This window comes from Canis lupus, chromosome 15 (genome assembly GCF_003254725.2).
Source record: "Canis lupus dingo isolate Sandy chromosome 15, ASM325472v2, whole genome shotgun sequence".
Lineage (NCBI taxonomy): Eukaryota > Metazoa > Chordata > Mammalia > Carnivora > Canidae > Canis > Canis lupus.
This window is the reverse complement of record NC_064257.1, coordinates 17,486,338-17,502,961: the sequence shown is the minus strand read 5'-3', so window position 1 is coordinate 17,502,961 and position 16,624 is coordinate 17,486,338. Positions and strand designations below refer to the sequence as shown.

Below are 16,624 nucleotides of genomic sequence, written 5' to 3'. Positions count from 1 at the left end.
GCTAACTATAACACAAGAAGAAAATGAACCACGTGTTCAGTAGAAGAACACACAACGTGCTATGGAAGAGGCAGTTAATTTCACCTGGGGAAACGCTTCATCGATGACCTGGTATTTAGAATTTTGAAATGCCTCCTTCAAAATGTTCACGTTTATTTTCTAGTTTCTCAACTGTTCACTGACAGGAGACTCACAGCATTGATCTCATCTGGGAATAACACACATCACGGACCAATTTTTAGGAACCTCCCAGAATTTTCTTCAAGGCAGCCTTCATTTCTTTATTCCGGAGGCTGTAGATCATGGGGTTGAAAAAAGGGGTCAAAACTGAGTAGAATAGAGTCGTGAACTTCTGCATTCCCTCTGCTTGTCCTGACCCTGGGCTCACATATGTCATCATGACGGAACCATAGAATAGAAACACGACAGCCAGATGTGAGCAGCAGGTAGAAAAGGCTTTCTTCCGGCCGGCTCTGGAGGGCACCTGCACTACAGCCCACACCACCAGGCTGTAGGAGCCGATTATGTACAGGAAGGTGGCAAAGATGAGGAGGGAACTCATGGTGCCACAGATGAGAACAGTCCCTGGGATTGGGACACAGGCTGAAGCCAAGGCCAGCAGAGGACCCAGGTCACACAGAAAGTCATCAATTACATTCGGGCCGCAAAACGGTAGCTGGGTCACGAGTATCACAGGGATCAGAAACCAGAGAAAACCATAGACCCAGCAAAAGATGACCAGACGGACACAGAACTTAATAGTCATGACAGTGGGATAGTGCAGGGGGCGGCAGATGGCAAGGAAGCGGTCATAGGCCATGATGGACAGAAACAAGCATTCGGTTGTGCCCAGGGAGAAGAAGAAGTACAACTGGAGCAGGCACCGAGCGAAGGAGATGGTTTTGGTCTGGGAGAGGAGGTTGGCCAGCATGTTGGGCACATCGGAGTTGACGTAGCAGATCTCCAGGAAGGAGAAGTTGGCCAGCAGGACATACATCGGGGTGTGAAGCCGGCGGTCCCCGTGCACCGCACACACGATGACCGTGTTTCCAAGGAGCGTCAGCGTGTAGGTCACAAAGAATATAGAGAAGAGGAGGAATTGGACTTCCCGGCTGCAAGGGAAGCCCAGGAGGATGAAGTCCTGCCCACTACGGGAAGCGTTTCTGGCCTCTGAGGTCATTGCCCTCGAGCCCGCGAGGCTCGCAGCAGAGGCTACACGTGCCAGCTGCTCCCCAGGAGGCCACACAATGTCCTGATCATTGGGGGGGGGGGCCTGGACCCAGGGGCCCCCGTTCCTAGGCTTCCCCTGGATGGGGCTCCCCGGGGTGCCGGGGCATGAGCTTGGACATATTACAGTTCTCGCTTTGCTTCTGCCCCAGGAGAGGACTTCCGCTCTGAGACCAGGTTCCTTTCTCTGTAAAATATGGATAATCACACCTCCACAACAAGGGGGACATAAAAATTGCATAAAATCATGTACCCAAGCACAGTTTAAAAATCATAGAATGCTGCAGAAACATAAGATGCTGTAAAGCATCCAGGACTGGTTATGCTAGAGGTCATACCCCTCTGTTAGCTTTATAAATTACACTGATCGCAAAGTGCGAAAGAATATTTTTCCTTGCGGAATTTTAGCCACGTGACGGGCTAAGCCCAGGTCGTATGTGTGTGATCGTGTATGAGCACACGTACACGCGTATGAGGAAGAGGTGCTTCTCAGTCCTCTCAGGCCACACTGAAAGCAGCTCCCTTGCAGGCTTCTTTTTAAGACTTTTTTTGCCCATCAAACACACCAGAGCTCCCCTTTTTTTCTTAATGGACTGTGTTCTTTGGTGAGGTCACCGTTGCAGCCTTAAGTGACAGGGTCATTTTCCTATGGCTACACCGTGCTTTGTATTAAGGCCACACCTACTTTTGAACCTGCGAAACCTCCCCCATGATCCCTACCCATGGCTGGCTCTTCTGTGGGATTTCCTGGGGAATGAGGATCAGTCTGTACGCAAGCGATCATAACAGGGAAGCACCAACAAATACCACTTCAAAATAGGCAGACTTATGGAAACCCGTGCCCTTTCTCCTTCTGGTATTCCTGGATTTTGTGCTTTATTCAGCCCTGGAGAAAGCCTGACTCTTTTTTTGGATACAGGGGAAAAGATGGAGGCTTATCTAAATTTTAGGCCTTAACCTAGGCCAAGTTGAACCCAGAAGAATTTTGGAATATGGGTGTATCATCCTTGTTTCGCCTTTTTTCTCCTTTCCCACTCAAATGCTCTATTCACCTTTTCTTAACAACACCAGTTCTCTGGGGGAAAATCCAGTAAACTCCTGCATGAACCAAACCCTCAACATCTGTGAAGACTTTAGTAATTTTTGCTTTTTCCGTGTTCTGTACGCAACGGCATGTGAACAGGTGGCTCACACGTCAAGTGTGTAGACCCAGGATGAGTCGCAGGCACGCAGGCCCCTTTTATTTTGCTCACTGTAACCCCAGGGGCATACAGACACCTAGAACACTACATTCTAAGGAGGCACCTCAACCTTTAAGCTGTGAGGTTTTGGGTTTTTTGTTTTGTTTTGTTTTGTTTTGTTTTACGCCATGTGATTGGGGAAGTGCTGACCGCTCTCCTGATGTGTGTAGGCTCGAGGTAGGACATCAACGTGAGGAACACTTGGTTCAGTCCTATTTCTGGACTCAGAGTTTGGGGCTGGGGAGGAGGGGTGCCGGCTCCCCTTCTGGTGTGATTGGGAGCCGTAGTTCGGACTTTGCAGTTGAAGCTCCAGGATAGGACAAGCCAACCGCAGGTGAAGCTTCACCTCACTGAGCTTCACCTCAACCAGGTGAGGGAGAAAGTCATTAAGCAGCAGGCAGTGGATGGCTTCATTTCCAAGGAGCTTCACAGGAGGCACCTTACCCCTGGGGAGGGTACCTCGAAAGGGATTTGTTTGAATAAGTTAACCCTTGTGTCTAACATGCATCTTCCCGGGGAGGCTTTCTTCAGTACCCGGAGGGCAGCGTAGGGGCAGGGATCCTTGCCTCCGTTCCATATATGAAGAGATAATGTTTCAAGGAGATTAAATGCCTGAGATCTCAAACCAGGAGGCGACACGGTCAGGACATGGGGCATACCTTTTGGCTCCTATTTTACTGTCACTATTTTGACAGACCTTCAAGGTAGAAGATATATCCAGAACGTCCCTCATCCCAGGGAAAAAAGTGCATCAAATTAATAAAATAACTGTCACCGCGTCATCTGAGGGGAGAGAGGTGGTGTCTCCCAAGCTCCCCTCAAATTATACCACTTAGGTGCAATTGTGTTTTGTGACTTTTATTTTTCATTTTCATTTCTAGGTCTCTCTCTCTCTCTCTCCTCTTTTCTAATAAGTTAAAAGGCATACAAATACCAAATACCGTACTAAGAACGCTAGTTATTTTACTCTTACCTGACTTTTTTGATATGCAATGTTCAGCTCCTGTAAGGAGACAGGTTTGTACATTTATACAAAATTAAGATACAAAATTAAGATAGATAAAGAAGTTATGAGAGTAAATGTTTTAAAAAAGAGAAGGTACTGAGCTACGATAGTGAAGAGACATGTAAGGGGGCTACGGGCGTGCTTCTTTGCAGTTTGGCGTGTTATAATTCTATTTGTGACAGCCTTTGATTTATTAACAGCCTTTTATTATTTAAATATTTTTCACCAAGTTAGATAATGTTATTCCCCTTTGACCTTGCCTGCTGAGTGTCTGTGCTCAGCTGTCCTCGTAGCACGAGGGACGACTGGGTCCATGTGCCATGTGCTAGGAATTCACCTAAGTGAGTAGCTGCATTCTATTTTTTTGGGCTAATGTGTGGCTCATATTCACTGGCCTCAGAGATATCCGGGGTCAGCATGGGAGCTCCAAAGCCGCACTTGCTTACTGGTCTGACCTGCTGAATCCTGGAGCTGGAGACCTCAGGAGCTCCTGAGTGGCCTCCTGCTGGCCTCCAGTGCTCGTCCATCCTGCTGCCTGCTGGCTGGCCACCTGGCTTGCAGACTCTGACCAAGAGCTCGATGGATGGCAGAGCAGCTTTCATTTTTGAAGGCTGCCATGAACTTCCTTTTCTCTTACGTTCTGAGTCACATTCCCACCTTGATTTACCCTCCCGGGCTTGTCTACTTCTGCCTCAGGTAGGGAGGCCGACACTTCCTACGTGCCCATCACATGCCCCAGTCATCAGGACCTGGACCCTGCGCTGCCCTCCCTGATCTTTACCAACCACAGAAGTAATGACTGAGCCACAGGAAGGCAGCAAGCACCCGTCCTGGGCAGATCTGTATTCCTTCCTTACATTATACCGATGCTCAGCATGAATCCCACAGCAGCACTCAAAAATACTTGAGGCAGAGACTCACGTCCTCTTTGAATCTTCTCAATGTGTCCTAACCACTCCTGGTTCCTTGAACCCAATGTGATGGGATTCCCAGGGTGCTCACCATCCTGCTCGTCTTTTGAACATTCATACCTTTCAGAAGATGTGATCTTGGGACACCTGGTGGCTCAGCACTTGAGTGTCTACCTTCAGCCCAAGCCGTGATCCCGGGGTCTTGGGATCGAGTCCCACATCTCCCTCTGCCTGGGTCTCTGCCCCTCTCTCGGTGTCTCTCATGAATAAATAAATAAAAATCTTTTTTGAAAAAAGATATGATCTTACTAAAACTGAGCACAGCACCCTTCATGTTGGGTGATTTACATGGGGCACAGTGGCCATAATCGCTTTTGCTCCAGAAGCTCATGCAGACTTAAGTTGACATTAGCTTTTTTGGGCAGTGACTTTATATTTTTGACTTTTATTGAATTTCATTTTACCAAAGTCCTTAGAGTTTGTTCACAAGAACTTCTTTTAAACAAGATTGGCCCCATCTGACACTGTGCTAGGAATTCACCTAAGTGAGTTTTCAAAATGAGGGAGGTTAATTATTGAATTTTACCAAGTGTTTCAGTCAATTAAAATCTTATGACTATCAATACTAGCTTTTTTCTATTTTTATTGCCTATAAATTGGATAGAATTTCTCATGTTTTACCTATGTCTGATTAAAATATTAGGTAGAACACGAGAAAATGCTTTTTCCTGTCACTTAAAACTTTTTCTAGGTTAGCATCTATTATTATCAACAACTGTTGGTAATAGCAGCATTAACTTTTTGACTGCTATCATGTATTTAGGTCACTTTCTATTAACTGTCATTTTTCTACCATTTATTGAACATTTATGTGCTGGTACAATCCTTTCAAGCTTATTTTTTTTATTTTATTTTATTTTATTTTATTTATTTATTTTTTTAATTTATTTTTTTATTGGTGTTCAATTTACTAACATACAGAATAACACCCAGTGCCCGTCACCCATTCACTCCCACCCCCCGCCCTCCTCCCCTTCTACCACCCCTAGTTCGTTTCCCAGAGTTAGCAGTCTTTATGTTCTGTCTCCCTTTCTGATATTTCCCACACATTTCTTCTCCCTTCCCTTATTTTCCCTTTCACTATTATTTATATTCCCCAAATGAATGAGAACATATAATGTTTGTCCTTCTCTGACTGACTTACTTCACTCAGCATAATACCCTCCAGTTCCATCCACGTTGAAGCAAATGGTGGGTATTTGTCATTTCTAATAGCTGAGTAATATTCCATTGTATACATAAACCACATCTTCTTTATCCATTCATCTTTCGTTGGACACCGAGGCTCCTTCCACAGTTTGGCTATCGTGGCCATTGCTGCTAGAAACATCGGGGTGCAGGTGTCCCGGCGTTTCATTGCATTTGTATCTTTGGGGTAAATCCCCAACAGTTCAAGCTTATTTTCTAACGTTCATTTGGTTTTATAGCTAATTGCTGACCTGAACGATTTCAAAAATACAACACAATTTTACTAAGTGCCTACTGAATTCTTGTATAATTTTCAATGCATAGGATGTTTTGGGATATGTATTTAAATTCCTGCATGGTGAAATGTCTTAAAAATTGGAAATATTCTTTTCAATAAAATTAAGGGGCATTTAATGAAGTGGATTATGAATGTAATAAAGAAGTGTAATAAAGTGTAAAGTGTAATAAAGAAGTGGATATGAGTGTAAATTGTGGAAGTTAGTTTCCCACATTTCTAGATGAAGGTTGGTAATTTAAAGTTGAAAAAGATAATTTTTCTTTCGCTTTTTATTTTTTATTATTTTATTATTTTTTATTTTTTTTCTTTCACTTTTTAAATTAGCATAGGTAAATAATCATGATAGCAGTGTTGGTGAAGGTACAATAAAATGGCACTCAGAAGAACTGCTGGAGGGAAAATAAACTTGTAATGTATATATTTTTTTCCGGCAAGCAATTTGGGGATACCTAGAGCTTTTAAAACTTCTATATCCATTAAACAAAAATCAGAGTTGCAGAAAAAATTAATACGTTGATCATAGCAGTACAGAAGAATTTCTGGGGATCATTAAAATACAGATTCTCAGAAGGAATGGATGGGTCTTGAGATCCTAAGATTTTAATAACAGAGAATCTGAATCGCTGTGTTATAGACCCCACACTAATGTAACACCGTATAGCTAATGTAACACAGGGTAACTAATGTTGGCCGTACACAAAGGAAAAAATTTTAACAAAAGCAATAAGGTAATGCTGATTCTTTGAGTCGTAAAGATTTACAGAGTTCTTCATATTTTTTAGAGTTGTGTAGCAAGGGTTTATGTAGTTCTTTACATACATTTCTTTAAAGAAAGTAAATAATACAAAGGGATAGAAAAATTCCTGTAAAGAAATAACAATGGTAACTTTTTCAAGGTCAAATGATAGGTTACGTGGTTTTTTTCGTTTATACATGTTAATATGTCTTAAAATTTCTATGAGTATCATCTATCACTTATAATCTGAAAAATAATTATCATAGAATATTGTTTTTGAAGGTATTTACCCTCCTGGTCTTCTAAACCCTGCTTGAGTACTTTTTATGAACTTTACTGTTCCTGGGACATTCCAAGATTCTAGGAAAACCACGGTCTGTGTCATGTTTGACTTGCCATCTCAGGTCTCATCCCCACTCACTTGCTACTTGGATTTAAACCCACTGAAGAAAATTGAACACCAATAAAAAAATAAATTTATTATTATTAAACAAAATAAACCCACTGAAGTCAGTGTATGTGCCAGGGTTGAGGAGAAAGGAAAGATTCCCAACAGGACACTCGGTGGCTGCATTTTACTTCTGGTGACCAATATCATTTCATAAACCTAGAGCAGGGATTAGAAGTTAAGGCAAAAAAAAAAAAAATCAAGTGCAACCTTAGGAAAAATGATAACCCTCAACTTCTGGAGAGGATTTATGTTTACTCCTTTCTCATTAGAAAGAGTCCTAGCTTATCCTCCGTCTACTTTTCTCCCTTAAAAGAAACAAAAAGGAAAATGGATATTACCTTCCATTTCAGATTTTACTTTTCTTCAGTAAATTTTATGGAGAATGCTGTAGTTTAGAATAAAGGTCCAGAAACCATGACAATAGTAGAACAGAATAAATAAAGGCAATTAAATTACCTTTTCTCTTTTGCCTTTCCGGTTGACAGCCTTTGAAAGTAACGGTTTCTTCTTCAACTAGAAGCTACGAAGGTACTTTCTCTGGCTCAGATTTCCACACTCAAAATAGAACATATTTTTCTCTATCCCACATTCATGCTATACGGGCACCTGCCCTTTGTTGAAGGAGCTGATGCAAGAACTGATTGATTAGCAGACAGGGCTGCAGATAAGCCTTTTCCCAGGGCTCTGAGTTCTGTCCCTTGTGCTTTCACTTTCAGTGCATTTGGGAAAAATTTTGTTTTTTGAAGTTGGAAAAGATGTGGGTCCCTCCCCACCCCCCCCACCCCCCCGCCACTTTTAGCAGGGATGAGAATGAAAACTTATTCTCCACTTGTCCCTGTGAAATTTTTGTTGGGCCAAAGCCAGCTTCCCTATAGGGATTCCTTGCTGAGGTTCCCTCAGCTGGATGGACGTTACCCCAAGGACTTAGGTTTTGATGATTTTTTTTTCAAACATCTGATACCTTCCTTCCTTCCTTCCTTCCTTCCTTCCTTCCTTCCTTCCTTCCTTTCTTTCTTTCTTTCTTTCTTTCTTTCTTTCTTCTTCTTTCTTTCTTTCTTTTCTTTCTTTCTTTCTTTCTTTCTTTCTTTCTTTCTTTCTCTTGTTTTTTATCTTTCTTTCTTCTTTCTTTTCTTTCTTTCTCTTTCTTTCTTTCTTTCTTTCTTTCTTTCTTTCTTTCTTTCTTTCTTCTTCCTTCCTTCCTTCCTTCCTTCCTTCCTTCCTTCCTTCCTTCCTTTCTCTCTCTCTCTTTCTCTCTCTCTTTCTTTCTTTCTTCTTTCTTTCTCTTTGTTTTTTATCTTTCTTTCTTCTTTCCTTTCTTTCTTTCTTTCTCTTTCTTTCTTTCTTTCTTTCTTTCTTTCTTTCTTTCTTTCTTTCTTTCTTTCTCTCCCTCTCCCTTTCTTTTTTGCCTGTCTTTCTTTCTCTTTCTTTCTTTCGATTTTATTTATTTGACAGAGAGAGTACAAGCAGTGAGGGGGCAGAGAGAAAGAGAGAAGCAGGCTCTTTACCGAGCAGGGAGCCCAATGTGGGGTTTGATCCCAGGACTCTGGGATCATGACGTGAGCCATCCGGCACCCTCCCTTGATACTCCTTTTCTCATATTGGACCAACGAGTCTATTCCATCTATTGACACTGTCCATTTGACAAGCAATTCTAAGCCTCTTCTGGAATTAAAGGGAGGCTATTTTCATCACTCATTTTTAAATTTATTGCATGAATCCAAAAGTCAGTCTGTGCCCAGAGCTGCCATTTTACTTTGGCATACAAATATTAGCAGTTAATATTTATTGAAAGCTTGCTTTGTGCCGGGTGGTAAAATGAGTACCTTTTTTTTCCTCAAAGATTTAATTTATTTATTCATGAGAGACACAGGCAGAGGGAGAAGCAGGCTCCCTGCAGGGAGCCCGATGTGGGACTCGATCCCGAGACCCCGGGGTCATGCCCTGGGCTGAAGGCAGGTGCTTAACTGCTGAGCCACTCAGGTGTCCCAAGAATACCTTTTCTGAATAAGTTCATTCAATTCCCATAATAACCCAATATGTTAAATATTACTATTATTTTTATTTTATAGGTGAGGCATTGAAGATTAGATAAATTAATCTGTTCAAGGTTTCACAACTAATAAATGGGAATGCCAATATTTGAATTTAGTTCTCTCTGAGATCAGAGACTGAGTTTTTAAATACTAAACTATTTACCCTGCATCTTTACTTGACAGGGAAGGAAAACAATGCTTTCTGATAACTCATCTCATGCCCAGCACTGTGACAAAAATTCTTACCTCTAAGTTTTTTTATTTAATTCTTGCAACTTTCTGTATTCCAGGTATCACTGTTGCAATTTTTAAAAATTCTGATTATCCAAGTAATATATATTTAAACAAAAATTTGGAAGATTCAAAAAGTATGATGGCTAAAAATTTACTTATAATTTTATCAAGTAGACATAAGTTCAGGTAAAGGCTTGGCCTATTTCCTTTGCTTTATTTTGTTTTAACAATTTTTCTTTGTACATATGAGGTCATATAGCATTTACAATTTAGTATTCTGCTTATGTAAGCATTTTTTTCATGTAATTAAAGCTCTTAAATGCTGCATAATAGTGAATGTTATTTTTATAACATTTCGCTAGTGTATTTAGGCTATTTTGAATTTTCCAATCTTAACTATGCAATAGAAATCTTTGAGTTTAATTTTTTTTAAATTTTAGAATAATTCCCTGGAATAGATTGTTGAAGAGAAAATTATAATTTCAAAAGATATTTGTATATATCATATATAATAGATATTATATATTTTAAAAATATATATAATTCACTGCTAGCTATACATGTCATCAAATCACTTTCCAAAATATATTTTCAAAAGGTGTGTTGATAAGAATGCTATCTTATGGCATCCTTATAGGCATATGGATGGTATTTGAAAAAATTTCTCTCTATATTGATAGAATAAAAAACATTCCTATCCCATTTATGTAGTTGCATTTTTTTTTGGTTACTACTTAAGCATTTTTTCTCCAGTTTTATTGAGATATAATTGACATAAAATACTATATAAGTTTCTGATAGATGGCATAATGAAATGATTTATATATATTGTGAAATAATTACCACAATGTTTAGTTAATATCTATCATATCGCATAGATACAAAAAAAAAAGAAAAACTTTTCCTTGTTATGTGAACTCTTAGGATTTACTCTATTAACAACTTTTATGTGTTTATAAAACATTGTTTTTTTTAATAAAATAATTTTTATTGGGGTTCAATTTACCAACATACAGAATAACACCCAGTGCTCATCCCCTCAAGTGTCCCCCTCAGTGCCTGTCACCCACTCACCCCCACCCCCCGCCCACCTCCCCTTCCACCACCCCTAGTTCGTTTCCCAGAGTTAGGAGTCTTTATGTTCTGTCTCCCTTTCTGATATTTCCCACACATTTCTTCTCCCTTTCCTTATATTCCCTTTCACTATTATTTATATTCCCCAAATGAATGAGAACATACACTGTTTGTCCTTCTCCGAATGACTTACTTCACTCAGCATAATACCCTCCAGTTCCATCCACGTTGAAGCAAATGGTGGGTATTTGTCGTTTCTAATGGTTGAGTAATATTCCATTGTATACATACACCACAGCTTCTTTATCTATTCATCTTTCTTTGGACACCGAGGCTCCTTCCACAGTTTGGCTATTGTGGACGTTGCTGCTACAAACCGGGGTGAGGGTGTCCCGGCATTTCATTGCATCTGAATCATTGGGGTAAATCCCCAACAGTGCAATTGCTGGGTCGTAGGGCAGGTCTATTTTTAACTCTTTGAGGAACCTCCACACAGTTTTCCAGAGTGGCTGCACCAGTTCACATTCCCACCAACAGTGTAAGAGGGTTCCCTTTTCTCCGCATTCTCTCCAACATTTGTGGTTTCCTGCCTTGTTAATTTTCCCCATTCTCACTGGTGCGAGGTGGTATCTCATTGTGGTTTTGATTTGTATTTCCCTGATGGCAAGTGATGCAGAGCATTTTCTCATGTGCATGTTGGCCATGACTATGTCTTACTCTGTGAGATTTCTCTTCATGTCTTTTGCCCATTTCATGATTGGATTGTTTGTTTCTTTGGTGTTGAGTTTAAGAAGTTCTTTATAGATCTTGGAAACTAGCCCTTTATCTGATACGTCATTTGCAAATATCTTCTCCCATTCTGTAGGTTGTCTTTGAGTTTTGTTGACTGTATCCTTTGCTGTGCAAAAGCTTCTTATCTTGATGAAGTCCCAATAGTTCATTTTTGCTTTTGTTTCTTTTGCCTTTGTGGATGTATCTTGCAAGAAGTTACTGTGGCCAAGTTCAAAAAGGGTGTTGCCTGTGTTCTCCTCTAGGATTTTGATGGAATCTTGTCTCACATTTAGATCTTTCATCCATTTTGAGTTTATCTTTGTGTATGGTGCAAGGGAGTGGTCTAGTTTCATTCTTCTGCATGTGGATGTCCAATTTTCCCAGCACCATTTATTGAAGAGACTGTCTTTCTTCCCATGGATAGTCTTTCCTCCTTTATCGAATATTAGTTGGCCAGAAAGTTCAGGGTCTACTTCTGGGTTCTCTATTCTGTTCCATTGATCTGTGTGTCTGTTTTTGTGCCAGTACCATACTGTCTTGATGACCACAGCTTTGTAGTACAACCTGAAATCTGGCATTTGATGCCCCCAGATATGGTTTTCTTTTTTAAAATTCCCCTGGCTATTCGGGGTCTTTTCTGATTCCACACAAATCTTAAAATAATTTGTTCTAACTCTCTGAAGAAAGTTCATGGTATTTTGATAGGGATTGCATTAAATGTGTAAATTGCCCTGGGTAACATTGACATTTTCACAATATTAATTCTGCCAATCCATGAGCATGGAATATTTTTCCATCTCTTTGTGTCTTCCTCAATTTCTTTCAGAAGTGTTCTATAGTTTTTAGGGTATAGATCCTTTACCTCTTTGGTGAGGTTTATTCCTAGGTATCTTATGCTTTTGGGTGCAATTGTAAATGGGATTGACTCCTTAATTTCTCTTTCTTCAGTCTCATTGTTAGTGTATAGAAATGCCACTGACTTCTGGGCATTGATTTTGTATCCTGCCACGCTGCCAAATTGCTGTATGAGTTCTAGCAATCTTGGGGTGGAGGCTTTTGGGTTTTCTATGTAGAGTATCATGTCATCGGTGAAGAGGGAGAGTTTGACTTCTTCTTTGCCAATTCGAATGCCTTTAATGTCTTTTTGTTGTCTGCTGAGGCTAGGACTTCCACTACTATGTTGAATAGCAGTGGTGAGAGTGGACATCCCTGTCTTGTTCCTGATCTTAGGGGAAAGGCTCCCAGTGCTTCCCCATTGAGAATGATATTTGCTGTGGGCTTTTCGTAGATGGATTTTAAGATGTCAAGGAAAGTTCCCTCTATCCCTACACTCTGAAGAGTTTTGATCAGGAATGGATGCTGTATTTTGTCAAATGCTTTCTCTGCATCTAATGAGAGGATCATATGGTTCTTGGTTTTTCTCTTGCTGATATGATGAATCACATTGATTGTTTTATGAGTGTTGAACCAGCCTTGTGTCCCAGGGATAAATCCTACTTGGTCATGGTGAATAATTTTCTTAATGTGCTGTTGGATCCTATTGGCTAGTATCTTGTTGAGAATTTTTGCATCCATGTTCATCAGGGATATTGGTCTGTAATTCTCCTTTTTGGTGGGGTCTTTGTCTGGTTTTGGAATTAAGGTGATGCTGGCTTCATAGAATGAATTTGAAGTACTCCATCTCTTTCTATCTTTCCAAACAGCTTTAGTAGAATAGGTATGATTTCTTCTTTAAACGTTTGATAGAATTCCCCTGGGAAGCCATCTGGCACTGGACTCTTGTGTCTTAGGAGGTTTTTGATGACTGCTTCAATTTCCTCCCTGATTATTGGCCTGTTCAGGTTTTCTATTTCTTCCTGTTCCAGTTTTGGTAGTTTGTGGCTTTCCAGGAATGCGTCCATTTCTTCTAGATTGCCTAATTTATTGGCGTATAGCTGTTCATAATATGTTTTTAAAATCGTTTGTATTTCCTTGGTGTTGGTAGTGATCTCTCCTTTCTCATGCATGATTTTATTAATTTGAGTCTCCTCTCTCTTCTTTTTAATAAGGCTGGCTAATGGTTTATCTATCTTATTAATTCTTTCAAAGAACCAACTCCTGGTACTGTTGATCTGTTCCACAGTTCTTCTGGTCTCGATTTCGTTGACTTCTGCTCGAATTTTAATTAACTCTCTTCTTCTGCTGGGCGTGGGGTCAATCTGCTGTTTTTTATCTAGCTCCTTTATGTGTAAGGTTAGCTTTTGTATTTGAGTTCTTTCCAGTTTTTGAATGGATGCTTGTATTGCGATGTATTTCCCCCTCAGGACTGCTTTTGCTGCATCCCAAAGATTTTGAACGGTTGTATCTTCATTCTCATTAGTTTCCATGAATGTTTTTAATTCTTCCTTAATTTCCTGGTTGACCCTTTCATCTTTTAGCAGGATGGTCCTTAACCTCCACGTGTTTGAGGTCCTTCCAAACTTCTTGTTGTGATTGAGTTCTAATTTCAAGGCATTATGGTCTGAGAATATGCAGGGGACGACCCCAATCTTTTGGTATCGGTTCAGACCCGATTTGTGACCCAGTATGTGTTCTATTCTGGAGAAAGTCATGTGCACTTGAGAAGAATGTGTATTCTGTTGAGTTTGGATGTAAAGTTCTGTAGATATCTGTGAAATCCATCTGGTCCAGTGTATCATTTAAAGCTCTCGTTTCTTTGGAGATGTTGTGCTTAGAAGACCTATCGAGGGTAGGAAGAGCTAGATTGAAGTCACCAAGTATAAGTGTATTATTATCTAAGTATTTCTTCACTTTGGTTATTAATTGGTTTAAATATTTGGCAGCTCCCATATTCGGGGCATATATATTCAGGATTGTTAAGTCCTCTTGTTGGATAGATCCTTTAAGTATGAGATAGTGTTCCTCTTCATCTCTCACTACAGTCCTCAGGGTAAATTTTAGTTTATCTGATATAAGGATGGCTACCCCTGCTTTCTTTTGAGGACCATTCGAATGGTAAATGGTTCTCCAACCTTTTATTTTCAGGCTGTAGGTGTCCTTCTGTCTAAAATGAGTCTCTTGTAGACAGCAAATAGATGGGTCCTGCTTTCTTATCCAGTCTGAAACCCTGCGCCTTTTGATGGGGTCATTAAGCCCGTTCACGTTCAGAGTTACTATTGACAGATATGAGTTTAGTGTCATCATGATATCTATTCAGTCCTTGTTTTTGTGGATTGTTGCACTGAACTTCTTCTTAAAGGGTAATTTTAAGAGTCCCCCTTAAAATTTCTTGCAGAGCTGGTTTGGAGGTCACATATTCTTTCAGTTCCTGCCTGTCTTGGAAGCTCTTTATCTCTCCTTCCATTTTGAATGAGAGCCTTGCTGGATAAAGTATTCTTGGTTGCATGTTCTTCTCATTTAGGACCCTGAATATATCCTGCCAGCCCTTTCTGGCCTGCCAGGTCTCTGTGGAGAGGTCTGCTGTTACCCTAATACTCCTCCCCATAAAAGTCAGGGATTTCTTATCTCTTGCTGCTTTAAGGATCTTCTCTTTATCTTTGGAATTTGCAAGCTTAACTATTAGAAGTCGAGGTGTTGAACGGTTTTTATTGATTTTATGGGGGGGGGTCTCTCTATTTCCTGGATCTGAATGCTTGTTTCCCTTCCCAGATTAGGAAAGTTTTCAGCTAGGATTTGTTCAAATACATATTCTAGCCCTCTGGCCCTTTCGGCGCCCTCGGGAACCCCAATTAAACGTAGGTTTTTCTTCCTCAGGCTGTCGTTTATTTCCCTTAATCTGTCTTCATGGTTTTTAATTGTTTGTCTCTTTTTTCCTCAGTTTCCCTCTTTGCCATCAACTTGTCTTCTATGTCACTCACTCGTTCTTCAACCTCGTTAACCCTCATCGTTAGGACTTCTAGTTTGGATTGCATCCCATTCAATTGATTTTTAATTTCTGCCTGATTGGACCTAAATTCTGCAGTCATGAAGTCTCTTGAGTTCTTTGTGCTTTTTTCTAGAGCCACCAGTAGCTGTATAATAGTGCTTCCGAATTGGCTTTCTGACATTGAATTGTAATCCAGATTTTGTAACTCTGTGGGAGAGAGGACTGTTTCTAAAAGAGCCCAAGAAAATTAAAGTCAAATTTGGAGTATGAGCCTTTAGACCTGTGGAATGCATAGAAAACAGCAGGAATAGTAGTAATAACAGATGACTGTAAAAAAGTGGCAAACAGGATCATTATCCTGTTATAATGATCTTAATGCATGGTGAATTGGAGAAGATAAGACACTTGAGAACAAGAAACAAAAGCCAAGTGGCACGAAGGAAAAGAATAATACCAACGTGAAAGGACTTCTGAAAAGTCTGAAGACTGATTTTTTAGCAGCCACCTAAGGGAGGTGCCACCCTAGAGAGAAAGGACCAGCAGTTAGACAAGATTATTCTAGTAAAAGGTGCATGTGATTAGTCATGTACAAATTCTTTAGTTTGTATGTAATTCAAGGTTCCTCTCAACTAGTCCTCAAACTATAACCTTATTAACTATATGTCCCATTACTCCTGTTGACTTACTTTCCCTAATTAATGTACAATCTTAGTTTTACAATCTGAGCTTAATTTTTTTTACTGATAACTTGCCCATTTTTAGGCACCAGTCATGCTTTCCTTGAAACTTTTTGAAATTCATAGCATTTTTGAGGCTTGCCATTGAGCTCCTGTGTGTTAGGCATTTCTCTGAGCATTGAGGGTATAGTAATGATATTTAGCTCTCATGAAGTTCATATTCTGGTACAAGCAGCCAGAAATAAAGATATAGATAAAGAAGTATATAGAATACAATATATTTCTTTTAATTAATTGATTAATTAAAGTAATCTCTGCACCCAATATGGAGCTCAAACTCATGAACCCAAGATCAAGAGTCACATGCTTCACTGACTGAGCCAGCCAGGTGCCCCTAGAATAGAATATAGTTCCGATGGTGATAAATACTTTGAAGAAAAATAAAGCAGGTGAAGAGAACATATAATAATGGAAGGGGGGAGGGTGCTCTTTTAAATAGCACAGTCTGGGAAAGCTTCCTTTAATCTGAATTTTTAGAAGAGCCCAAAAGGAAGTAAAAGGGTTCTGTTTTGGCTATTTCACATTTTAGGTGAGCTAGAAATCAAGAAAATAGAGTGTAGGAACATTCTGAGAAGTGTGATTAGAGAATCAAGTTAAAATAGTTGCATTAAGAAAGGCAAGAAGATTCTGTTTCAAAAGCATACCTGGAGACATGCCTTTGAGAAGTATGATAGACTCAAGACTGGTTTGAATCTTCGTGGGCTGTTTGTATTGAAGATGTGCCAGACCTCAGAATTCTCTTACATGGATGTGATAAGAGGAAAGACATTACTTGGGGGAAGGACAAGCCAG

General features: G+C 40.0%; 1 protein-coding gene across 1 annotated transcript; it reads right to left on the bottom strand.

The window, feature by feature from the left end:
* Positions 1-238: 238 nt before the first annotated feature.
* Positions 239-1,180, bottom strand: LOC112654756 (olfactory receptor 11H6-like). Its single transcript, XM_025439347.1, has one exon. The coding sequence runs from the start codon at positions 1,178-1,180 to the stop codon at positions 239-241; it is 942 nt and encodes a 313-aa protein (XP_025295132.1).
* Positions 1,181-16,624: the final 15,444 nt, after the last annotated feature.

Coding starts and splice junctions, on each gene's coding strand:
- LOC112654756 (XM_025439347.1), bottom strand. CDS start 1,180: ATGACCTCAGAGGCCAGAAACGCTTCCCGTAGTGGGCAGGACTTCATC.